Source organism: Vicugna pacos, chromosome 9, assembly GCF_048564905.1.
Source record: "Vicugna pacos chromosome 9, VicPac4, whole genome shotgun sequence".
Lineage (NCBI taxonomy): Eukaryota > Metazoa > Chordata > Mammalia > Artiodactyla > Camelidae > Vicugna > Vicugna pacos.
This window is the reverse complement of record NC_132995.1, coordinates 60,904,730-60,927,109: the sequence shown is the minus strand read 5'-3', so window position 1 is coordinate 60,927,109 and position 22,380 is coordinate 60,904,730. Positions and strand designations below refer to the sequence as shown.

The following is a 22,380-nucleotide window of genomic DNA, read 5'->3' as shown; positions in this document are numbered from 1 at the left end:
GTATATTTGTTTAAAAAACTGTTTTTGTTTTGTTTTGTAACTTTTATCAGCTTTGCCCCATCTCAGTATGTGTGTTTTGTAATTCTGGAAGACAAACAGATGCAGAGGCTTGTTTTACGTTTGTTGTCGTTGTAGCCCCACCCCCTTTAGTTTGTCTCAATAGTCTGTCTTCTGAAGCACGCCGGTCTCTTACTTCTCTTCCTGGTACTGATGCTGTAGCTATTAACCATTTATTGCCTAACATAACTGTCTCTTGCTCTCAAGAAACTATTATTTTGATGACTAGAGCAACCCTTAGCTAGATGCTAGTAACAATTAAAAGAGCAATACAGACTGGAGCGTAATTAAGTGCCCAAATATGTGGCTCAAGGGTAGGGATCACCAGCCTTTCCATATAAAGAAGCCCGTGTGGCAGAGAAAAGTAACGACTGTTCGTCCTGGCGGAACCCGTTGTCCCTCCCTCCCACACGTACACACCTTTATCAGAGACACTTGGTTCTTTCCCCCAAACTTCTTGGCTCCTTTGCCTCCCTCCCAGCTTCTGAAAGTCCGAGAAGGGAAAATGGGAGAGGGGGCTGTGCCGCTCGCTTGCGTACTGGTCTGTGTCCCAGGAGCTCTGGGGGAGGTGCTGGATGAGCTGCCACAGTCCAGCTACAGCCGACCCAGGTCCCAGCCCCTGCCATTTGCTCGCCTGCTTTTCAAAAAGTGCCGACGCCCTGGGGGGTGGGAATGGGAGTAGCCCAAGCTGAGGCTAGGAAGTCCTCCTAGGCAATTCAGGGGGCCCCAGGATATAGCCACGTTCGGATTCTGGCTGGAAGCCAAGGGAGGGAGCTTGGGGTAAGGGGAGGGCCCTGAGGGAGGGGTCAGACTCCTTAGGAAAGAGTTAATGGGAAGAGGGGGAGGGGATAGGGCGAAGAGACCGAAGGGAAGGCTCAGGTAGGAAAAGAACTGAGGAGAGAAGCCTGGTGCGAAGGAGGGATCCTACAGGATCAGGGGTCAGAGTTAGGGGGCTTCCCCTTTGCTGCACCCTCACCCTAGGGCCGCCAACTTCCTGCCGCGGCGGCGACTTTCAGTTTCATTTCCACGGACTCTCCTGCCTGGGCCGCAGCCGCCGCCGCGATGCCCAGTAAGTTCAGCTGCCGGCAGCTCCGGGAGACGGGCCAGTGCTTCGAGAATTTCCTGGCCGTTCGAGGACTGGACATGGAGACAGATCGCGAGCGGCTGAGGACCATTTATAACCGGGACTTCAAAACCAGGTACGGGCCGTCCCACTCCCTGGCCCCGAATCGCGGGCCCAGCTTGCCGCCACGACCCCCGCGTCGGGGCCACCCTTCCCGCCCCGGGGCGCGGAGGAACGCAGCTCCCCCAGTGGCTCCGGCCGGTCCCGGGGCGGCGCAGCACCCCCTCCCGCTCCGTGCCCACGCCCCGCCCGCGCCGCCAGCGCCGCCCGGAGCCCGCCCGCTGTGCCAGGGCCGGGCCCCTGCGCCGAGTCCCAGCGAAGAGCCTCCCGGGCAGCCAGCTCCCCCGACCCCCTGGGACCCGGCGGGGGAGTGGGGTGCTGCGCCCATGCGCCACCTGCGGGGCTGCGGGTGGGGACATTCGGTGTGGGGGAGGGGAGCCTCCGGAGGGGGCCCGGGCTTCGCGGGAGCGCGGGGAGGGAGCTGCCTGCCGGTGGCGGCCAGCCCTGGCGCGGGCTTTATGGGGACCTCCGCCCCCTCGTCGAGGGGCTGCATCCTCGGGGGTTCACCATCCCAGAGAGCTGAAGAGACCCACTGTAGGAGGGGGAGTTTAAGGAAGCTCGGATAAGAAGAAAAGGGCACAAACTGCGTACGCACCAACCCCCCATTAGCACCTGTGGCTTCTCCATGGAGACCCGGGCCGGGGCCAGTCTCCTGGAGGCCCCTTCTCATGCTGTGGCTAAAGGCTGTTTGGTCCCCCTTGCCTGTTACCATCCAAGTGAAAATCAAAGAGACTTCTCTGTGTCAAACCACAGAATTGTGGTTCAAAAACGCTTCTATCAACAGGCTGCAGTCTTGGGCCGAAAACCAAGAAACAATTCAACAGTGATTTTTTTACATTTGTAAAGATTTATGCAAAAAATACGGGATGGTGGGAATTTAGGCTTAATAACAGACCTTTTGAAAAAGACCTTGGGTTTTAGCAGACCAAAAGGCAGGTATGGCTGCTAAAAGAGCTAAAGAAGTGTTTGTGTTAATAGAAGTTGGGGCGGGGGCAGGGAGCGGGGGAAGATAAGTGATTCTCCATATTGATCAGATTGTATCTGGAATATTGTTTTAAATAGCAAGTGTCACGTTTTAAGAGGGACATTAATAGGCTTGAGCAGCATCTGAAGAAGGGGCGAAGATGATGACCTGTTTTATGCCCCCACACTGTGCTGGGCAGGCACTATGTGGGAATATAAAGACAAAATACACAATCCCAAAGGAGCAAGAAAGGCCATGATACGCATACAGTATACTGTAATAAATGGTAAAATAAAATAAGGATTATAATAGAGATAATAAGAAAGATGCTGGAGGAGAGTAAAGAAAGAACAATTACCATGGAGTCACATGATCAACACTTCACATTCACCTGTGTCCAAAAAAAAGCACAATGTGGCTCTGAACACCAGTTGACTATTTATTTCTTTTGGCTCTGTTAAAGAGATTGCTATTCTGATACTTGTTAAAATGGTGAGGAAGACTTTATTTGAGACTATTACAGTAGGGGTATTGCTATGAGAGAGGTCTAGCTCACCTCTAAAAACAGCAAAAGACAGCTTGGAATTTATAGCCAACAGGAGAGTAAGGAGGGTCAGTAGATGGAATACTAAGAGGAGACATTAAGGGGACGCGGTGGGGGGCAAGGTTGAAGCCTAATAGAAAAGAGGGTTCCGAGGGCCTGACTAAAGTTTAGTCAAGGAGAGAGTTTTTGTCAGGTCTAAATCAAAGTTCCACAATATGTCCCAAAACTGGGGAAAAACAGGTTATGTCATATTTCATACAGAAAACCACATTTACTGTACATTATGGGTGAACTTAAGGAACTTAAAAAGTAATTTTTTTATGTACTTTTTTTTTAAGCAAGTAAGATACTAACTTCTCTGTAATTATTATGGACTTCGGTGGAGAAGGTGGCATTGACCTTGGCCTTGAAGGCTAGATATAGTTTTAGTACTTGGAAGAGAGGAAAGGCTTCTGTGTTGATTGATTCTTTTGTGAGGCCCGGTCAAAGAAATGGAGAAATGTTTGCTTTGAAAAGAGAAAAATTGGAGAGGACAACATAGTTATCCCTGAGTATTTTAAAAACTGTTCTGGTGAAGAGGGTTGTACTTCGGTGTCACTCCAGAAGGCAGAACTGGGTTCACTCAACATAAGCCCCTCTCCTTCCACCAGGTGTAGGAGATTTTTATTCCAATTAGAGGGAACTTTCTTATGCATCCTTCAAACTCGCACTGGAATGCTGTGACCTCAACCCTCATCCAACCAATGGAAATTATTGCTCCTTCTTCTGGGCTCTCATTGCTCATTCTTCACACCTTGGTTATAGCCAGATGACACCCTGCCTTGTTTTAGAGCTAGGATGTGACTGTCTCCCCACCAGAATTTAGAGCCTCTGAAGGCAGGGACAAGGTTTTTATCATGTTGGCGCCTTCCCTCCATCCCCAGCATAGAGCCTATGTAGTAGGTGCTCAACAAATACTTCCAGAATCTAGTTGAATTAGTAAGTAGAATTGATCTGCAAGAGAATAAACTGTGGAGGAGGTATAGCAAGTCACCCTGAGTCAGGAATTCTGGGGAGCTTCCTCCACTGGGAGGGGTGGGTCCCTTCCAACTAGGTTATTTTATGATGTTATGAAGTGCCCCGCTCCCAGCTCTTACCTTTTCCCATCTCTTGCTTTTTCCCATCTCTCGTTATTCATCAGCAAGTTTATTTTCTCTACTACGTGCCTGTGCCTCGCTTCCTGTTTCTTAAGGATGTGACCTCGTAGGGCGTGGCAGATGTGTAGACAAACATGTCATACAGCACTGCAGGTAACAGTGTAGTGTGTGGGTAGCTGGGATGCAAATTCTGACGCTACCACTTACTAGTTGTGTTTGATTTTGAACCGGTATCTAAATTTCCTTAACTGCTGAGTGTGTGAATTACTGCATTTCTCCCAGGGTTGTGTGAGGCCAAAAGAAGCTGTTGGAGATAAAGTGTTTCCACTGAGTAGCAGAGTGCACGGCCTTTGGAAGTGGTCACTATCATTGGAAGTGGTCACTATTGTTGACAGTGCTGGTTAGGAGTCCGTTGTCTGGCGTAAGTACTGGTGCCATGAAAAGTTTCTGAGAGAAGATGATTCTTCCTTGGGCAGGAGACTCATTCTTTCATTCAGCAAATATTGGCTGAATGCCTAGTATGAGCAAAGCAAAACTGTGAGTTGCTGTAGATAACGCAGAAGGAACCTGACTGTCTAAGGAAGAAAGAGGCAATTAAACAAATACTTGCTTAATCACTGTTGTGTGATAAGTGCTTGTAAGAAAAAGCCCAGGATGCTTGAGAGCATATAACTTGGAGACCTCACCTAGTCCAGGAACCAGAGGCTTCTGGGAGAAAGTGAGTTTGAGCAGAATCTCGAGTGATAAATGGAGTTAGCAGAATTAAGGCAAAGGGAGGGCATTCTAAACAGAGGGAGTAGCACCTTCAAAGACTTGGGGTGAACTCGTGATAACAGGGCACATGAGGCCAGAGGGAGGCAGGGGCTGGATAGGGTAGAACTTGTGGGCTGTGAGGAGGTGTTGTGGGGTTTTGTTTGTTTTGTTTTGTTTTTCAATCTTAACAGAAACAGGAAAGCACAAAATGTTTCAAAGTAGAAATTGAAAGAATCAGGGTTTTTAGAAAGATCACTCTGGACCTCTACCCACAGTAAAAAAAAATACATTTTACTTCAGGGCCTGGTATGCACAGCTTTTGTAGAACAGTATGCATCCTTGAAACAATACGTAGCCTCACTCCCTGCCCTCTTGATATTTTTTATTCTATTTTACTTCAGTTTTATAAAAATTCTGGTACTGAGAAATGTAACCCACAGTTTGTAGAACACGAAACTAGATGTCCCTTTAAGATCTCTTCCAAATCTGGTTCTGTGTTCTGAAATAACATTCCTCTGGCTAGTAGGCTTTCCTGAACTGGGTCTAAAAAAATTAGTCATCTTTCACGCAACAAAAAACAGGGGCCAAGGTTAGGGCATTATAGACCAAGATGTCGAATGGCTATAGAAAAGTCTGGAGGGGAGTGCAGTGGTGTAACAGCTGGAAATGGCTAAGATGGAAATGCCATTTAGAATGAATGTGGAGTGAGGACCTGTGCCTCAGTTTCTTCTCTAAAATGGGATGATGAAGGGGAGAGTATAGCTCAGTGGTAGAGCGTGTGTCTAGCAAGCACAAGATCCTGGGTTCAATCCCCAGTACCTCCATTAAAAATAAGTAAATAAATAAAAACCCAATTGCCTCCTCCCCAAAATAAAATAATAAATTTAAAAATATAAAAAAATAAGATAAAGTAGGATGATAATAGTAGCTACCTCAAAAGGATTGTTGTGAGGATTGAATGAAGAAACACACTTAGCTACTTAGAACAGCACATAGTAAGTGCTCAATAAATGTTTTCTGTTGATGATTAACATTATCCTTGTTAATTACAGAGTATCCAAGTGTGCCATAATTAAATGGTTAGACTTAATTCTGTAGACTGTGGAGTCATAAATAAATTTGAGATGTGATGTGATTTGTGTTTGTTGATAACTCCTGTCGACTTTAGGGGATGGACCAGGAGAGGGGTGTGAAGTCAGAAAAGGGAGGAACAGTTCATAGGGCTTGGAAAAATAAGATCCTCAAGCAGTTTACAGAAGAAATATAAATGGCTAAGAAACAGAAGGAAAGATACTTGACTATGTAAGTGATCATGGAAATGCAAATTTAAACAAGATACCATTTTTTGCTTATCAGATTGTCAAATATTTAAAGGATTGAAGATTTCTGATATTCAGGTCTGAGGAATGAGTTTTCTCAAATTCTTATCAGTGAGAATGTAAGTTTTTACATCTTGTTTAGAGGACAGTTTGGCAGAACTTATTAAAGTAAAGGTTCATTCTCTTTGACCCAGAGGGATCGTTGTTGTAGTATTGAAACAGCCCAAAATTGTAGGCAGCCTAACAGTCTATCACTGAACAAATAGTTAAACACACCACAGTGCTTTCATACCATGCTGTTCTTTGCAGCCACTGAGAAGAGTGAAGTGATTTGGTGAAATGTTATCGTGGAAGGATGTCCACGGTGATGAAAGGAGTCTGTTGCAGAATAGTATGTGTAGCACATACAAAAATATGTATGCTTAAAAAAAATAATTTTTTAAATGCGTAGAAAAGGGTCTAGAAGAATATACGTCAGTTAAGCAGGTAGTTGAGAGTGGGGGAGTGGGAGCCTTTAATGTTTTATGTTAGGTTTAAATGACCTGTTATAAATGTTTTTTAAAACTTTCGGTGATCACTCTTTCTTTTATCTCTTTATGCACACATACTGTCATCCCTTGATATCCAAGGGGCATTGGTTCTAGAACCTCCTCCTACCCCACCCCCACAGATACCAGAAACAGGATGTGCTAGTCTCTTAAGTAAAATAGCATGCCATTTGCATATAACCTACACACATCCTCCTTTTCACTTTAAATCACCTCTAGGTTGCTTGTCATACCAAATACAATGTAAATGCTATGTAAATAGTTGCTGGTGTGCAGCAAATTCAAGTTTTGCTTTTTGCAACTTCCTGGAAGTTTTTTTTTTTTTTTTCCCTAGATGTTGTGGGTCTCTGGTTGGTTGAATCCACAGAGACAGCAGGACAACTCTAGTTACATCACACCTGTGTAAGTTTACCCACACGGGATCACGATGATACATCCCTGTTATTGTGGGCCCCTCCCAGGTCAGCATCCCACCTCCATTTCCACGTTCTGCCCCACACTCAGGTAGCTCATGTTACCCCATCGGCCGGGGTATTTTGGGGGTTATTTTATTTTTAAAAGATTGTGTTATACACATTTTCCATATCCTGATATTCTTACTCATTAATATGTCCTGGAAATGACTCCTAATTGTCTGGTAGATACTTCTAACACATTGCGGGGTCTTGTCTAACATTTTATGATGACAAATTTCAAACATAAAGAAAAGTTGAAAAAATTTTACAGTGAACATCCATATACCCCTCACCTGGGTTTCTTAATTAGTATTTTACACAAGCCTGCCCATTGATCCATCTAGCCATCTTAATTTTTGATGCATTTCAAAGTAAGTTACAGACATCAGTACAATTCACCCTTAGACACTTCAGCATGATTATTATTAACTATGAGTTCAAAATGTGTATACATTTTTTAAAATTTTATTTATTTATTTTTAATGGAGGTACTGGGAAGTTGAACCCAGGACCTTATGCATGCTAAGTGAACACCTTACCACTGAGCAATACTCTGCCCCTGTATAATTTTTTTAAAGTAAAATTTACTTAAAATGAAATGAACAAATTTCATGCGTACCATTCTATGCATTTTAATAAATCTGTATACCTGTGTGCAACCTGCCATCAAGATATAGAACATGACATGACCCCAGAAAGTCCTTCTCCTGCCCTATTTAGTCCTTACCATCCAGAGGCAACCACTGCTCTGATTTTTTTTTTCTTTTGAGATAGTACCTGTTCTAAAACTTTATTTGGTGGAGGCAGGTTATATGTACTCTTTTGTGTAAGGCATATTTTCACCCATGTTGTGAATCATTATCTTTAATTCAGCTTCAGTATACTTTTTTTTTTAATCAATGTCAGTAGTTTCTTTTTATCATTTTGAGTAGTGTTTCTTGTATAAATACAAATCAGTTTTTTAAATCCATTCTTTGGTTCACAGACATTGTTTTCAGTTGGGGGCTATTTTGAATAAACCTGCTATGCACATTCTTGCACAAGTCATTTTGTGGACGTATATTTTCATTTATCTTGGGAATATACCCTTAAGGGTAGAATTGCAGAATCACAGGGTAGATAATGTTTACTTTTTTTTTTCGTAAGTCTTGGGCAAGTTGCTTAACCTCTTTTTTTGGTGGTGGCAGCAAAGTCTTCCAGGCTGTTCTTCTGGTGTGACCTTGCCTGGGGCATCCAAATTTGGACAATATATATAACCCGACACTTAACATTCCAGGCCATTGCACAGCAGTGCTGTGTGTTAGCCAGGGGTTCAATGTTGGCATTGTTGTCCGTTTGCTCTATAAAATTACAGTCTGGAATGATTTGATCATTCTCTCACCCGTTTTCCCAGCAAGTACTTAATGAATAATTACCCATGCTAGGTCTACAGTAGGTGTTATGGTTGCATTACTTTTTAACAATTTTTTGTTTCATGCATAATATAGTAATATATTCTTTAAATTAGAAGTCAGAACATTGCATTATATGTTTAGTTTTACAAGAAACTGTCAGACCTTTTCCCAAAGTGATTGTACCATTTTCTGTTCCAACCAACAACGCACAAGCGTTCTGGTGGTTTCATTTCCTTGTTAACATTTGGTGTTGTCAGCCTTTTAAATTTTAGCCATTTGAGTGGGTGTGATGCATCCTTTTTGGTGGTAGTATAATATTCAAGTCTGGGTGTTCACAACTTATTCAGCCATCTCCCTATTGATGAGCCTAGTTTTGTTTCTAATTCTTGGCCACTGTGAATGACTACAGTCGACATCCTTGCACATATGTTCTTATACCTTGGCACTTTTCTTTTCCATGGGATACATTCCCAGGAATGGGATTCCTAAGTTAAAGGGTACCTGTATTTCAAATGTTAGGAGATGTTGCCAGATTGTTTTCCCAAAGGTTGAGTAATATTTCACCTTTCTACCAGCAACATATGAACCTTTCCTTTTCCACATATACATAATTGCTATGACTATTTTCCCTTTTTGTCAGTCTAATAGAAATAAAATATCTCATTTTTCCTTTAATTTGCATTTCTTTACTCTTGGAGCATCTTTTCATACTTCTTTGGTCATCAGAGTTTGTTCTTTAAGTTGAATATTCAGTTTTTCTGTTGTTCATCTCTTTTCCCTAGAAATCTGGATGACTAGATGTACAGTACAAGAATCGGTGCTTTTTTCAACAAGTATGTACTAAGTTTGTGATTTAAAAAATATATATATGTGTGTATGTGTGTGCTATATATATAGTGTATATATGTGTGTATATATGTATATGTGTGTATCTATATATATGGCTGTCAGCTTAGATCAGGGATAGGTGGAGTTGGGTAGTGATAATAGACATGAGTAATCATTTGAGAGATACTCAGGTGGTAGAACATATAGTAGAATTTGCAAAACTTGCAAAGTTGAGTTCCTCCTGCCCATGTGTCCATGCAGAAGCTTCCAGAAATAGAAGTTTTCACCTTAAAATTGTGATTTGGGGCTTCTCTTAAAAGCCAGAAGGTCTGGCCATCTTGGGCCTGCATTCCCTACTGGCAGCATCTGCGTGGAGATGAGTAGCAGTCCCTCCCTTTTAGGTGGGGCTTGCACTTCTGGGTGTGTTCAGTCCCCTCAGGACCCTGTTTCTTCCCCAGCACTGAGCTGAGTGCTCTGGGGCATTTCAGAGGACCTGCACTTTTGTTTTCTTATAATAGATTATCGTATATTAGCGTAAGAAGGAGTACACACATAAGTGAAGAATGGGACTGTACAGGTGCCAAAGGGGCTGCAGGTATCAAAGATACTCGGCGTCTGTCAGCATTTGAGTGTGTGCAGAACCCACGGAACTTAGGGGGTCCTGGTGAAAGTGACTGATGACTCCCTGACTTCAGTCCCTTTGCCTGAACCCCTCAGCAGCGTTTGAGCCTGATACCTGATTTTGAGACTACCTCCTGATTCTCCTCCCTCTCTTGGGGGTTCTTGCTCTGTTTTCTCTTCCTCCCTGGGTTGTCGTGGCCTCAGTTGTTCTCAGACTACTCACACTCCCTGGGGAGATCCCAGACACTTCCATGGTTATAACCACGACCTGACACCTTCCTAAGATTAGGCTCTGCTTTGACCTTGGTCTGAGTTCTCAGCTTCTGATTCATGGAACTATCTGCCTCTAGACCAGGGGAATCTCAAACCGAATATGTCCAAGTCCAAATGTCATGGCCAGTCCCTCCGACCTCCTCCTCCTGCTCCTGTCTTTACTTCTTATCTCAGGAATAATCCCCAAAGCCAAGCCACTGTTTGGGTATTATTCTAGACTCCTCCCCCTTCCCAGCCTCATTCCCCTTCCTGTCAAAATCCTGATTCTGCTAATTTTACATTCTAAATATCAGATCTGGCCCCTCTTCTCTCCTTACCACCGCCTTGTTCAAGCCCATGTCATCTTTTAATTGGACTCCTGCAATGGCCTTCTTCTAACTGGTCTCCCTGCCTACAGTCTTGCTTCCAGCAAATCCATCCTCCAGTCCTGATGCCTGAGTGATCTGAAATGCAAATATGATCTTGCCACTCCCCTGCTTAAAACCCACCAGCCGGGGTGGTTCTGTAACCAGTGTAGCCTCTGGTGCGGGCCGAAAGTAAGTTGTTACTACTACTACCACCACTACTACTATTAGTACTACTGTTGCTACTAATAGGATACTAATAATAGTAGCTAACGTTTTCTGAGCATTTTCTATTATGTTTTCAAATGATTTAATATCTTTTTAAGGCAAATCAGAGTCAATTCAAAGTTTTCTGAATAGTATCACTCATTTATTTGGGGTGAGGGAGAGGGGCAGAGTTACAGGTCGGGGCACCAGGGAAATGTCCAGTCTGTAACTATAAATGATCTTGTTATATGCTAGTGAGTGACCATGTTGGTTGAACCTTAATAGGTAAATAGGGATTACTATGGTTCTTAAGAACTAGGCTTTGCTTTCATTCCCTACAAAGCATGGAGGGAGGGTGGTCAGCTGTCCAGATCTTGAACGTGTCCATGAAGTGTGTCACACGCGGGGATGTCCTCTGGCTCCTGGATGCCAGTAAAGGAGGAGAGCTGCTGGCCTTCATGGTCAAGTGTAGGCTTCATGGCGTGGCATGCAAAAACTACACAGACCTGGTGCCTCTGCTGCCTCCTGCCACTCCGTTCCTTGCACTCTTCCCTCTAGTACAACCAGACCGTATGTGACACTAATCGTAGTGCGCCTTACTGAGATCTTATGTGCCAAGCACTGGGCTAAGTGGACACTGCAGTGTCCGTCCCTCATGTTACCCTCATGACAACCCCGGGAGGTAAGTCTGCCCATTATCCCCATTTTTTAGAGGAGCAAAGTGAGACTTTGCAAGATGGAGTAACCCGAGGTGACCCAGGTAGTGGCAGAGTGGGCGGTCCCCCCAGCCCCTCTGCACTTGTTCTTGGCAGACCCCCTGCACCTCGGCTCACACTCTGCACTCCCTCCTACGCCTGGATGACACCCATTCATCCTTTAGGACTGAATCCTGCCGCTGTTTCCTGGGGAAGCCTCCGGGGCTGGGCTCAGTGCCCCTCCTCTGCTGAGCCCCGGGCAGCGAGCATGCTGGAATTCATGTGTCCGGCTGTGCTCCTCAAGGCGGGTCTGGGTCTCTTGCCTCTGAACCCCCGGCTCCTAGCGCAGGGTCTGGCACATAACAGGTCTCTGTAAGCGTTTGTTGAGTTGACTAAACTGAATTCCAGGTGCTGAACCTTGAGGTTATTGTCCTTCTGACCAGTTTTCCCTGTCTTCACCTTCTCTAGGCACAAAGCCAAGCTATTTGATCTCTGGAGAAGGATCCTTTCCCTTCCTGCTTGGGTTCCACCTGCACCCTATGACTTCGGGGGGAAACTGCTGTCTGATCAGCCACCTTGCCCACACACCTGGACACCTGTACTCTCTCTGCCCCTCTCTCACTCCTCACCAGCGGGCTGGAACCCGGATCCATCCCCTGAATCAGCTTATTCCGCCTAGCTCTTTCCGATGCGTTTTTGTATCTTTTCTGTCCCAAATAGTTCACCCTACCCCGATCTTCATTTTTTTTTTCTCTCTTAGTCCTCCAAATCCACAGTCCACGATTGGGCTTGTCTCCTCAGAAGTGCACCGTCCACCACCTGCTGTTTAAAACCATTATATTTTGTCTTGGGAAGTTCCACTGCCTTCCCTTAAAACGTTAGAAATTCCTCCGGTCTCCAGCCTGAGTCTCTGTCCCCGAGCCCTGGCCTGTTCGGCTGCCGGCCGGCGTGTCCCGCACAGAGCGGCCCTCTGACGCCCTCCCCAGCGTGCCGCCCCGCTGCCCCTCACTTCCCAGTCTCCTCTGCTTCCGGCAGCTTTGGGACCCCTGCCCCTGGCTTCTCCTCCATGCTGTATGGAATGAAGATCGCAAGTCTGGCCTACGTCACCAAAACTCGGGTCAGGTTCTTCAGACTCGACCGCTGGGCCGACGTGTGGTTCCCAGAAAAGAGGAAAGTGAAGCTGGGGTCAGATATCAGCAAACACCACAAGTCACTGCTGGCTGAGATCTTTTATGACAGGTGTGGATGTGTGTGAGGGGGGTGGGCAGAGAGGGGCCAGGGCGTAGGAAAAGCTGTCTGGCTGAGGAAAGAGTGGGTTGCCTCAGCTTGGGGTAAGGCCCCCTCCTTCAAGGAGTGGGGGAAGGGCCCGGAAGGAGCTAATTGGTCTGGGGGAGGGGGTGGGTTTCCTGCGCACAGCTGGCACCTGGCCAGCCTCCCCAGCGATAACTTCCCCGAGGGCGACCCCGGGTCCAGGCCCCTCCCGCCCCAGCCCCGCCCTTGACTCCCCCTCTCCCCAGGGCTGAGTATCTTCACGGGAAGCATGGGGTGGACGTGGAAGTCCAGGGGCCCCATGAAGCCCGCGATGGGCAGCTCCTTATCCGCCTGGATTTGAACCGTAAGGAGGTGCTGACCCTGAAGCTTCGGAATGGAGGAACCCAGCCTGTCACCCTCACCCACCTCTTCCCACTCTGCCGGACCCCCCAGTTTGCCTTCTACAATGGAGACCAGGAGCTGCCCTGCCCCCTGGGCCCCGGTGAGTGGGTTTCCAAAGGAAAGAAGAGCCTCGGGCGGACAGGGCCTGCCCTAGGAAGGGCTGGTGCTTTGGGAACTACTGTTGCTGGCCCGTGGGCTCCTGCTCTGGGATGGGGCTATCTGAGGGGATGTCCAGGGTTGTGATGCTGGTGGGAGGATCCCTCCCTAACCCCAACTCACTCAGCCGTTCTCCCCAGGTGAATGCTATGAGCTCCATGTCCACTGTAAGACCAGCTTTGTGGGCTACTTCCCAGCCACGGTGCTCTGGGAGCTGCTGGGACCTGGGGAGCCAGGTTCAGAAGGAGCTGGCACTTTCTACATTGCTCGCTTCTTGGCTGCCGTCGCCCACAGTCCCCTGGCAGCACAGCTGAAACCCACGACTCCCTTCAAGCGGACCCAGATCACTAGAAACCCTGTAGTGACCAGCCGGATAGAGGAAGGAGAGAGACCCGACCGGTAACTTCCTCTCCCTCCAACCCAGTCCAGGCTTCGAGTGTTCTGACACCGTGCTGGGAAGGACGCAGAGCTGGCAGCCAGAGCTCCCTTTCCTAATTATGAATTCTTAACTCCTCTGTGCCTGAGACCTTTTCTGCCTAGGAAAAAAGTTGCAGATAGGAGGACAGTATGAAAAAATCTCAAGTATTTTCAACTGTATGATGGATCATCAGGCAACCCAGGGCGGACATGTCTTTTTCTGTTTTTTTTTTAACAGCTTTATTGAGACAATTCGTATACCATACAGTTCACTTGTTCACAGAGTAAAGATCACTGATTTTTAGTTTATTCACAGTTATGTGCAGCATCACCGCAATCTGTTTTAAAACATTTCATCACCCCAAAAAGGAACCCATACCCTTTAGTTATCACCCCTTTTGCTCTCCATTCCCTCCCAGCCCTAGGCAACCACTCACCTGCTTTCTGCAGGTTTCCCTATTCCAGACATTTCACATGCATGGAATCATATATGTGTAGACATCTCTTTTTGACATGGCTAGATGTTCATAAATACTGAGCTATAAAAGCAAACTATAAGACCATTGTGCTCTTTTTGTTAAAAATATGTGTGTATAATACAAATTGACAAAGAAAAAAAGCCTAGAAGGTTACATACCAAAAAGTTTACATTGGTTATCCCTGGCGAGTGAGACTGTTATTTATTTACTCATTTATTTATTAGCTATTTACTGATTTTTTTCTCTAGTGAACATGCATTATTTATATACATATTCTATACATATATATGCATTATATGTATATATATATATATGCTTTTTTTTTTAAATGCTTCCAACTGTCATGTTTTCCAAAAAATGAGAATGGTGAAACCTTGGCATGAGCAGCCTCACGAGACAGAGTCCTGCCTCCTTGGGCAAAGGCCGCTGACCTCCTTCAACAGTAGTATTGAAACAGGGCTTTGCACAGCCTCCGGGGAGGGCGTCTCTGAAGGTGAGGGATCTCCATGTTTGTGATAGCTTTTCTTCCCCCACTCCTGCAGTGCTAAGAGCTATGACCTGGAGTTAAGTATGGCACTGGGGACGTACTACCCACCCCCCCGCCTCCGGCAGCTGCTCCCCATCCTTCTTCGGGGAACAAGTATCTTCACTGCCCCAAAGGAGATTGCTGAGATCAAGTAAGTACCACCCCCTGCACCGTTCATGCTGCTTGATGTTTCTTCTTCGCTGGCTTCTTCCCATCCCCATGCCTCTGTCCTAGCCTCTCGTGCTCCATTCATTCATCCCTTTACTGAGCATTCGACCTGTGCCAGGCACCATTCAAGGTGAATTAATCACATGAGGGCCGGGTCATCCTAGTGGGGACAGTGAGCATGTATCATTTGATCATTTCATGGAGTCATGAGTGCCATGAAGAATTAACTAAAGCTCAAGCTGGGTGAGGGGTGGGTTGTGCTGTTTTCCAGAGGGCAGCTAGTCCTGAACTCTTTGAGAAGGTGATAATGTGAGCAAAGAGTGACATTTGAAAGAGGTGAGGGTGTGAGTCATAGGAGGATCTTGGGGAGAGGACTTTCCCAGGCCCCAGGATCCACAGTACAAATGTGAGTCAGGTCTGAGGTAGAGGTCAGGGGCTCCCTTGGAGGCCTCTGACCCCCATCTGCTTCTCTGTCCTTCTAGTCTTTCCTGATTCCTGATGTCTTCATAGTCCCAGAGCTGCAGGTGGGAGAGGGTGGGTGCTCCTGGGCATGGGGTTGCCTGACCGGTCCTGTTCCTGTCCCCTCCCACCCTCCTCCATCACTGCCAGGGCCCAGCTGGAGACAACCCTGAAGTGGAGGAATTACGAGGTTAAGCTGCGGCTGCTGCTGCACCTGGAGGAGCTGCAGATGGAGCATGATATCCGGCACTATGATCTGGAGTCGGTGCCCATGACCTGGGACCCTGTAGACCAGAACCCCGGGCTGCTCACGCTGGAGGTCGGGGCTCAGATGAAACAGGGAGGAAGGGCTCGAGTCAGCCCACCCACAGGCTGTGGGCAGAATACTGCTCCTACAACAGAGCAGAGCAAAAGGATGGTGAAGCAAAAGGATGTCAAGCTCAGAGGGCTTGACAAGGAGCAGAGTGGGCATCTGGGCCCAAAGGAGGTATCAGAGCAGGGCAGTGGGGAGGACCTGGGTTTTAGCCCAGATTTTTGCTACCATCGGTCATGAGACCTTGGGCAAGTCCCTTACTCTTGACCTTAGTTCCCTCACCTGAAAAGCACTGAGCTGTACCAGATAATTCCAACAGCCCTTTCCAGCTCTCAGATGTTCAATATGTTCACATAAGCCCAGAATTAATTATACATGCGAGTCGATTCCTGCACATGTGTACTGAGAAAGGCACCCAGTGAGAAGGCACGGCAGGGGAAGATTCCTGCAGGAACTGAGTTTTGAACAAGATTTTAAAGAGTGGGAACTGAGCTGGCCAAGAGTCAACAAAATAGGCTGGAAAGCTGGTCCTAAAATTGTGCCTTGGAGAGTCCCCAGGACTCCTGGTCTCAGTATGTCTGAGCAGTTTGGGCAGACTTGTCCCATCCCCATTTCTTGACTCTTGCCCTGTCTGGTGGAAGAAGAAAGAGGCAAAGCTCCCTGAACCTGGGGTCTAGGGTAGAGCCTCAGACCTTGTCCCTCAACGGGGTCTGGAGAGTCTAGGGCAGGCCCTCCACTGGCCATCTCCAGGATAGGAGCTTGCTGGTTTTCGTGCTCCATAGGTTCCCGGGGTGGCTGAGAGCCGCCCCTCCGTGCTGCGGGGTGACCACCTGTTTGCCCTGTTGTCCTCCGAGACACATCATGAGGATCCCGTCACCTACAAGGGCTTTGTGCACAAGGTGGAACTGGACCGTGTGAAGCTGAGCTTTTCCACGAGGTGGGTGTGGGGGAGCCCTGAGCTGCAGAAAGATGTCCCAGAGGCTAGGAAGGAGAAGGGTGTTTCTCCCCAAAGTGAGTGGAACCCCAGGGACAGGGCAGGGGGACCCTGAGATGCCGCAGCAGCTTCCTTTCCTGGAGGATTGCATGGAGGTCTGGGAAAGGAAGTAGTGGAGGTGGGGCAGATGGAGAGACTCCCGCCTTTTATTGCCCACTCCCCTAGCTGAATTCTTTCCCCTCTCTCTCCCCCAAAGCCTCCTGAGCCGCTTTGTGGATGGGCTGACCTTCAAGGTGAACTTCACCTTCAACCGCCAGCCCCTGCGAGTGCAGCACCGCGCCCTGGAGCTGACAGGGCGCTGGCTGCTGTGGCCCATGCTCTTCCCTGTGGCCGCCCGAGGGGTCCCGCTGCTGGCCTCAGATGTGAAGCTCAAGTGAGACTTTGGGCAGGGGGCTCTGGGGCCCCTTGGAGTATGGGCTTAGGGATGGAGTCACGGAGGCCTCTGGGATGCTGGATGACATCGTGTTCCCCACCCCTCCGTCAGGCTGTATGACCGGAGTCTGGAGTCAAACCCCGAGCAGCTGCAGGCCATGAAGCACATTGTTATGGGCACCACCCGTCCTGCCCCCTACATCATCTTTGGGCCTCCGGGCACTGGCAAGACTGTCACCTTAGTGGAAGCCATCAAGCAGGTGGGGCCTGAACGTAGACCTGGGGTCTGCACTCCCACCCCCCACCCCAGCTCCAGGACCAAGCAATCGTCCCCAGGTTTTGGTTCCCTCTAGCTCCCTGAGTGCTTGCTCCTGAGCTGGCACCAAGGGCCAGTGTGGCTGTTGAGTACAGTTGTGCAGGTTGGGTTCTGTACGACTCTTGGAGTCACCATTTATGTCTCAGTTTATATATTTACTGCAGTGGTTTATATATTTACTGCAGCAGTTTTCCAGCATTAAAGTGCTGTGTGGACTAGTAGGGGGCTCAGCATCAGCCTTTTGAGTCACTCCCTCTCTCAGCTACGGGAGACAAATGCTACGCTGCACCAGCCTGAGTCACAACCACGTTTCTCCCTCCTCTCCCCCTGGAGACCAGAAGCTGCTTCCCACATCTGCTTATCCTCACCCCAGGTGGTGAAGCACTTGCCCAAAGCCCACATCCTGGCTTGCGCACCGTCCAACTCAGGGGCCGACCTCCTCTGCCAGCGGCTCCGGGTCCACCTGCCCAGCTCCATCTACCGCCTCCTGGCCCCCAGCAGGGACATCCGCATGGTGCCTGAGGACATCAAGGTACCTGGGAAAGGTGGAGGGCCAAGGGATGGCAGGTGCTGCCCTGGGTGGGCACTGGGGCCAGAAAACTAGGAGACCTGGATTCTGATACTCGCTGTGTGGCCTTCTGTGGGTCAGGACTCCTCTCTGGGCTCCAGTTTCCCTGTGTGTAAATTGAGAGTGATAAATACAGTTGCCTGTGGGGGGCCCAGAGCCAGAGTGAGGGTGACAGTGGGGGTGGAGCCAAGCTGACTCCTCCTCTCCCTGCACAACCCTCAGCCCTGCTGTAACTGGGATGCAAAGAAGGGGGATTACGTGTTTCCCTCCAAGAAGAAGCTGCAGGAATATCGTGTCTTAATTACCACTCTCATCACTGCCAGCAGGTGGGGAGTGTGTATGTGCACGTCTCTTAATTGTGTGTTAAACGAAAAAGTAGCAGCCTGGGGCGACGGGGAAGAATGGTGCCTGGGGCGTGGTGGGAGGGGCCAGCTTGGGAGAGCATTCAGGTTTGGTAGCTGGGTGCCTGGGTCTGACCCCTGCCTGGCCTGACACCTCCCAGGTTGGTCTCGGCCCAGTTTCCCATTGATCACTTCACACACATCTTCATCGATGAGGCTGGCCACTCCATGGAGCCAGAGAGCCTGGTGGCCATAGCAGGTGAGGGGGCGTTCAGCGGGAGCTGCGGGCGTGCCACCCCACATAGGGTCGGGGAAGCCCCACCACATATCTCTCTCCCCACGCTACCCGCCTCCCAGGGCTGATGGAAGTCAAGGAAGCAGATAATCCAGGAGGGCAGCTGGTGCTGGCGGGAGACCCTCGGCAACTGGGGCCTGTGCTGCGTTGCCCACTGACCCAGAAGTATGGGCTGGGGTACTCACTGCTGGAGCGGCTGCTCACCTACAATGCCCTGTACAAGAAGGGTCCCGAGGGCTTTAACCCCCAGTTCATAACCAAGCTGCTGCGCAACTACAGGTACCCGCACCTTCTGCGCCGTCCCATTGGATCACACCCTCTGCGAGCCCCCCTGGAGGCTCCAGCCCAGCATCCCGTAGCTCAGAGGCTTTGTGATGCAAAAAGATCATAGACTGGAAGGTGGAGGAGGTCTCCTCTCCAGTCCCATCACTGCTGCTTGTTGACTGTGTGACTTAGCGAGTGGCCTCACTCTAGAGCGGTTTGCCTAACTGTACATCAGGGGATGGTCGGTGGCTCCCAGACACTAGGCTGTGTCTGATGTGAATCCCAGGTGAAGTTTCCAGGCAATCCAAAGAGAAATAAGAAAAATAGGGACAATGTATTTCACACTCAGGTGAGCAACGTTCGTCATGCTCCGATGAGTTCCTGTGTCTTTAGTTCCTTAGATGAATCCACTAAGAATTCAGTAAATGTTAGCTGCTGTGTTAGTACTCTGTATATGCTCAGATTTCACACATTATCTTGTCAAATACTGGCAGTAGTAGGTGATACTTGCTTTTGTATTGTTCTTCCTCGGCAAATTCGAAACGTGAGAATGGGCCCCTAATTTCTTGGTGTTTTAAGTTTGACTGGTCTATGAAATCTGTGGAGTGGGTACTCTCGGGCGACATACTTGGTTCTGCTTTCTGTGCCTAGTGCCAAAAATTGTAGATGAATGAGTCTGCCGTCCAGTGGGCAGGAGGTCAGTGTGTGTGAGCCCAGGCGGGTGGAGTGGGGGTCCCTGAGGACGGGGCAGAAGCAGTCTGGCCCCTGGTGTTGCTCTTCCTCTTCCTGCCTCCCAGGTCTCACCCCACCATCCTGGACATTCCTAACCGGCTCTATTATGAAGGGGAGCTGCAGGCCTGTGCGGATGTTGTGGACCGAGAGCGCTTCTGCCGTTGGGAGGGTCTCCCTCGACAGGTGAGGCTGAACAGGGCAGACGTTCAGGTACTCACCCCTGTACCCCAACTTCCTTCTTCCTGAAGCTGCTGGGTAGCAGGAGGTTCTGAGTGAAAACTTGAGCCTCTTCCTTTGTCACCTCGGCCTGGGATCCCACACTCGCTGGAACGGTTTGGGAGTGGGAGGGAAGGGAGGCAGGGAGGTCCAGCTGAGGGTTTCCCCTGACCCCATGTCCAGGGCTTTCCCATCATCTTTCACGGCGTGATGGGCAAGGATGAGCGTGAGGGCAACAGCCCATCCTTCTTCAACCCCGAAGAGGCTGCCACTGTGACTTCCTACCTGAAGCAGCTCCTGGCCCCCTCCTCCAAGAAGGGCAAAGCCCGTCTGAGCCCCCGAAGCGTGGGCATCATCTCCCCATACCGGAAGCAGGTCAGGCCTTCAGTTCCCATCGTGGGCAGGACCCCCCAGGATGGTACCTCCGTAGCCAGACTGCTAGGCAGAGGGTCCAGTGCAGGCCTCTGCTGGCCCCTGCCTGGCTCCCTCTTGCACTGGGGTAATGGCATGAGAGAAAGGCACCTGTCCCCATCTTCCAGGTGGAAAAAATCCGTTACTGCATCACCAAACTTGACAAGGAGCTTCGGGGACTGGATGACATCAAGGACTTGAAGGTGATCCTCACCACTCTTTCACACTCCCTCTCTGACTTCTGTACCCCTCACCTCCCCACTTCCAGATATCCTGCCCTGCTGCTCCAGGCCAACCCAGGTCTCCACCCTCCCTGCCTCACATGACTTTGGGCTTTCCCCAAGCCTGCTGCTCCTGGAAATCCCAACTTGTAGGTCTGGGATGGGGCCAGAAAGCCTGCGTGCTCAGCAAGCACCACGGGATCCTTATGGTCAGGCTGGTTAAGGTCTGTGCCCTAAGGAGAAAGTCCAAACTCCCCTGCCTGGCTGACCTGTCATGTGACATGTCCCCACTCACCTCTCCCACCCTCTGAGTCATTCAGCAGCAGATTCTCAGATAAGAATCACCTGGAGAGCTTTTAGTACTGCCAGGGCTCCACCCAGCCAATTAACACGGCTGTCTGGGGGCAGAGCCAGGGCATGGGTGTTTATTATGGCTCCTCAGGTGATCTAGCTTGCAGCCAGGGCTGAAAACCGGTGCTTTAAGAGTTAGAGGGCTCTCCCGTGGAAATTGATTCAGGAGGTCTGGGCCTAAGGTTGCATATTTTTAATAAGTATTGAGTGACTATCTTCAGGAGACCTGGAAAAACACTGCTGAGTTACAGTGCTCTTCACAATCTTGTTTTCTTTGCTTAGAACCCTTTCTAGCCCCTACCCCTTTAACTGGATTAACCCTTCAGGTTTCAGCTTTCACGGCACCCTCCTGTCCTCTTTCCTGCCCGGCAGGACACTGGCTCACTCCACTGTGACAGTTGCCCTCAGGCTCACTGAGGCCTGGGCGGTCCCCTGGTCCCCTGCTGAGTGCCCTGGCCTCCGGCCCTGCCTCCCTCCCCTCTAGGTGGGCTCCGTGGAAGAGTTCCAAGGCCAGGAGCGCAGCGTCATCCTCATCTCCACCGTGCGGAGCAGCCAGAGCTTTGTGCAGCTGGATCTGGACTTTAACCTGGGTTTCCTTAAGAACCCCAAGGTTTGAGGGCTGGTGGGGAGCAGGAACTCCTCCTTCCTGAGGGCTCTTCCCTTCTATGACCCCACCACCTCTTCCTCCCAGAGGTTCAATGTGGCTGTGACCCGGGCCAAGGCTCTGCTCATCGTGGTGGGCAACCCGCTCCTCCTGGGCCACGACCCCGACTGGAAAGCGTGAGCATCCCACTCTCAGTCCCTCCTGGGGGCCTCGGACAGCTGTATCTTTATGAAGCACCTCCCTGGGGTTTAGCTAATCTTCCAATCTGTTTATCTTAACAATATCCCCAATTTGCCAAGGTTAAGCAACTTGCCCAAGGCACACAGGCTGACGTGCAGGACTGAGGCTGGGCCTCCAGTCCCTGCTCGTGTTCAGCCAGCCCCATGCAGCTGAGCTTGTGATAAATGTCCCTGTGCCCCACAGATTCCTGGAGTTCTGTAAAGAAAACGGGGGGTACACTGGGTGCCCCTTCCCTGCCAAACTGGACCTGCAGCAGGGACAGAACTTACTCCAAGGTCTAAGCAAACTCAGCCCCTCTACCTCAGGTATGGCTGGGCCAGGGGGGGCCAGGTTGGGGGACAGTACTAGGGGAGGAGCTAAGTTACTGAGACAAAGCTCACCTCCTTTCTTTCTAGGGCCCCACTGTCATGACTACCTCCCCCAGGAGCGGGAGGGCGAAGGGGGCCTGTCCCTGCAGGTGGAGCCAGAGTGGAGGAATGAGCTCTGAGGACACAGCAGATGGTCTTCTTACACCACCCAAGCCTTAACCACACACCTGACCCCGACCCTGAACCAGACCCCAGCTTGAACCGGACCCCAGCTGAGCCTCCCCTCCCAAGGGACGGGAAGGCTGGGGAGGGAGTTTATATCCCCAGCCATTCCACCCTCTCCCCTGCTGGGGAAGAATGACACATCAAGCTGCTAACAATTGGGGGAAGGTGGATAAAGAAAAACTGAAAATATCTTGTTCTATGCAAGAGCCTCCTGTCTCCTCAGCCTGGCCCCAGCTTCCTGAACTCCCAAGATGACCCCACAGGGGAGAGTGGGACTATCACACCCTGCCCAGGGACATACCCGTCTCCTGGCTAGAAAGGAACCCACACCTCCTCCCCTGCCCACATCCAGGGGAGGAAACCCAGTGGGAGGTGGCAGGGAAGCCACCCACAGGCTTCTAAGTTTAGCCCCTGCTCCCAGACCACTCCC

The 22,380-nt window shown here is 49.5% G+C and overlaps 1 protein-coding gene across 6 annotated transcripts; it reads left to right on the top strand.

The window, feature by feature from the left end:
• Positions 1 to 632: 632 nt before the first annotated feature.
• Positions 633 to 22,139, top strand: MOV10 (Mov10 RNA helicase). Of its 6 annotated transcripts, none has more exons than XM_072967978.1 (22): positions 646 to 936; positions 1,039 to 1,256; positions 10,473 to 10,611; positions 11,790 to 12,560; positions 12,839 to 13,074; positions 13,271 to 13,529; positions 14,569 to 14,703; positions 15,330 to 15,498; positions 16,275 to 16,429; positions 16,683 to 16,859; positions 16,971 to 17,118; positions 17,548 to 17,706; positions 17,965 to 18,068; positions 18,245 to 18,342; positions 18,441 to 18,657; positions 19,440 to 19,557; positions 19,774 to 19,965; positions 20,130 to 20,204; positions 21,058 to 21,183; positions 21,265 to 21,353; positions 21,601 to 21,722; positions 21,813 to 22,139. In XM_072967978.1, the coding sequence occupies exons 4-22, from the start codon at positions 12,388 to 12,390 to the stop codon at positions 21,902 to 21,904; spliced, it is 2,844 nt and encodes a 947-aa protein (XP_072824079.1). In that variant the 5' UTR covers positions 646 to 936; positions 1,039 to 1,256; positions 10,473 to 10,611; positions 11,790 to 12,387; the 3' UTR covers positions 21,905 to 22,139. The 6 variants fall into 6 exon arrangements, with proteins under 6 accessions (XP_072824078.1, XP_072824079.1, XP_015106308.2 ...); XM_031680283.2 differs by lacking the exon at positions 646 to 936 and adding an exon at positions 9,136 to 9,186 and having other exon boundaries at positions 1,201 to 1,256; positions 12,357 to 12,560; XM_072967977.1 differs by lacking the exon at positions 10,473 to 10,611 and having other exon boundaries at positions 633 to 936; positions 12,357 to 12,560.
• The last annotated feature ends 241 nt before the right edge of the window (positions 22,140 to 22,380 follow it).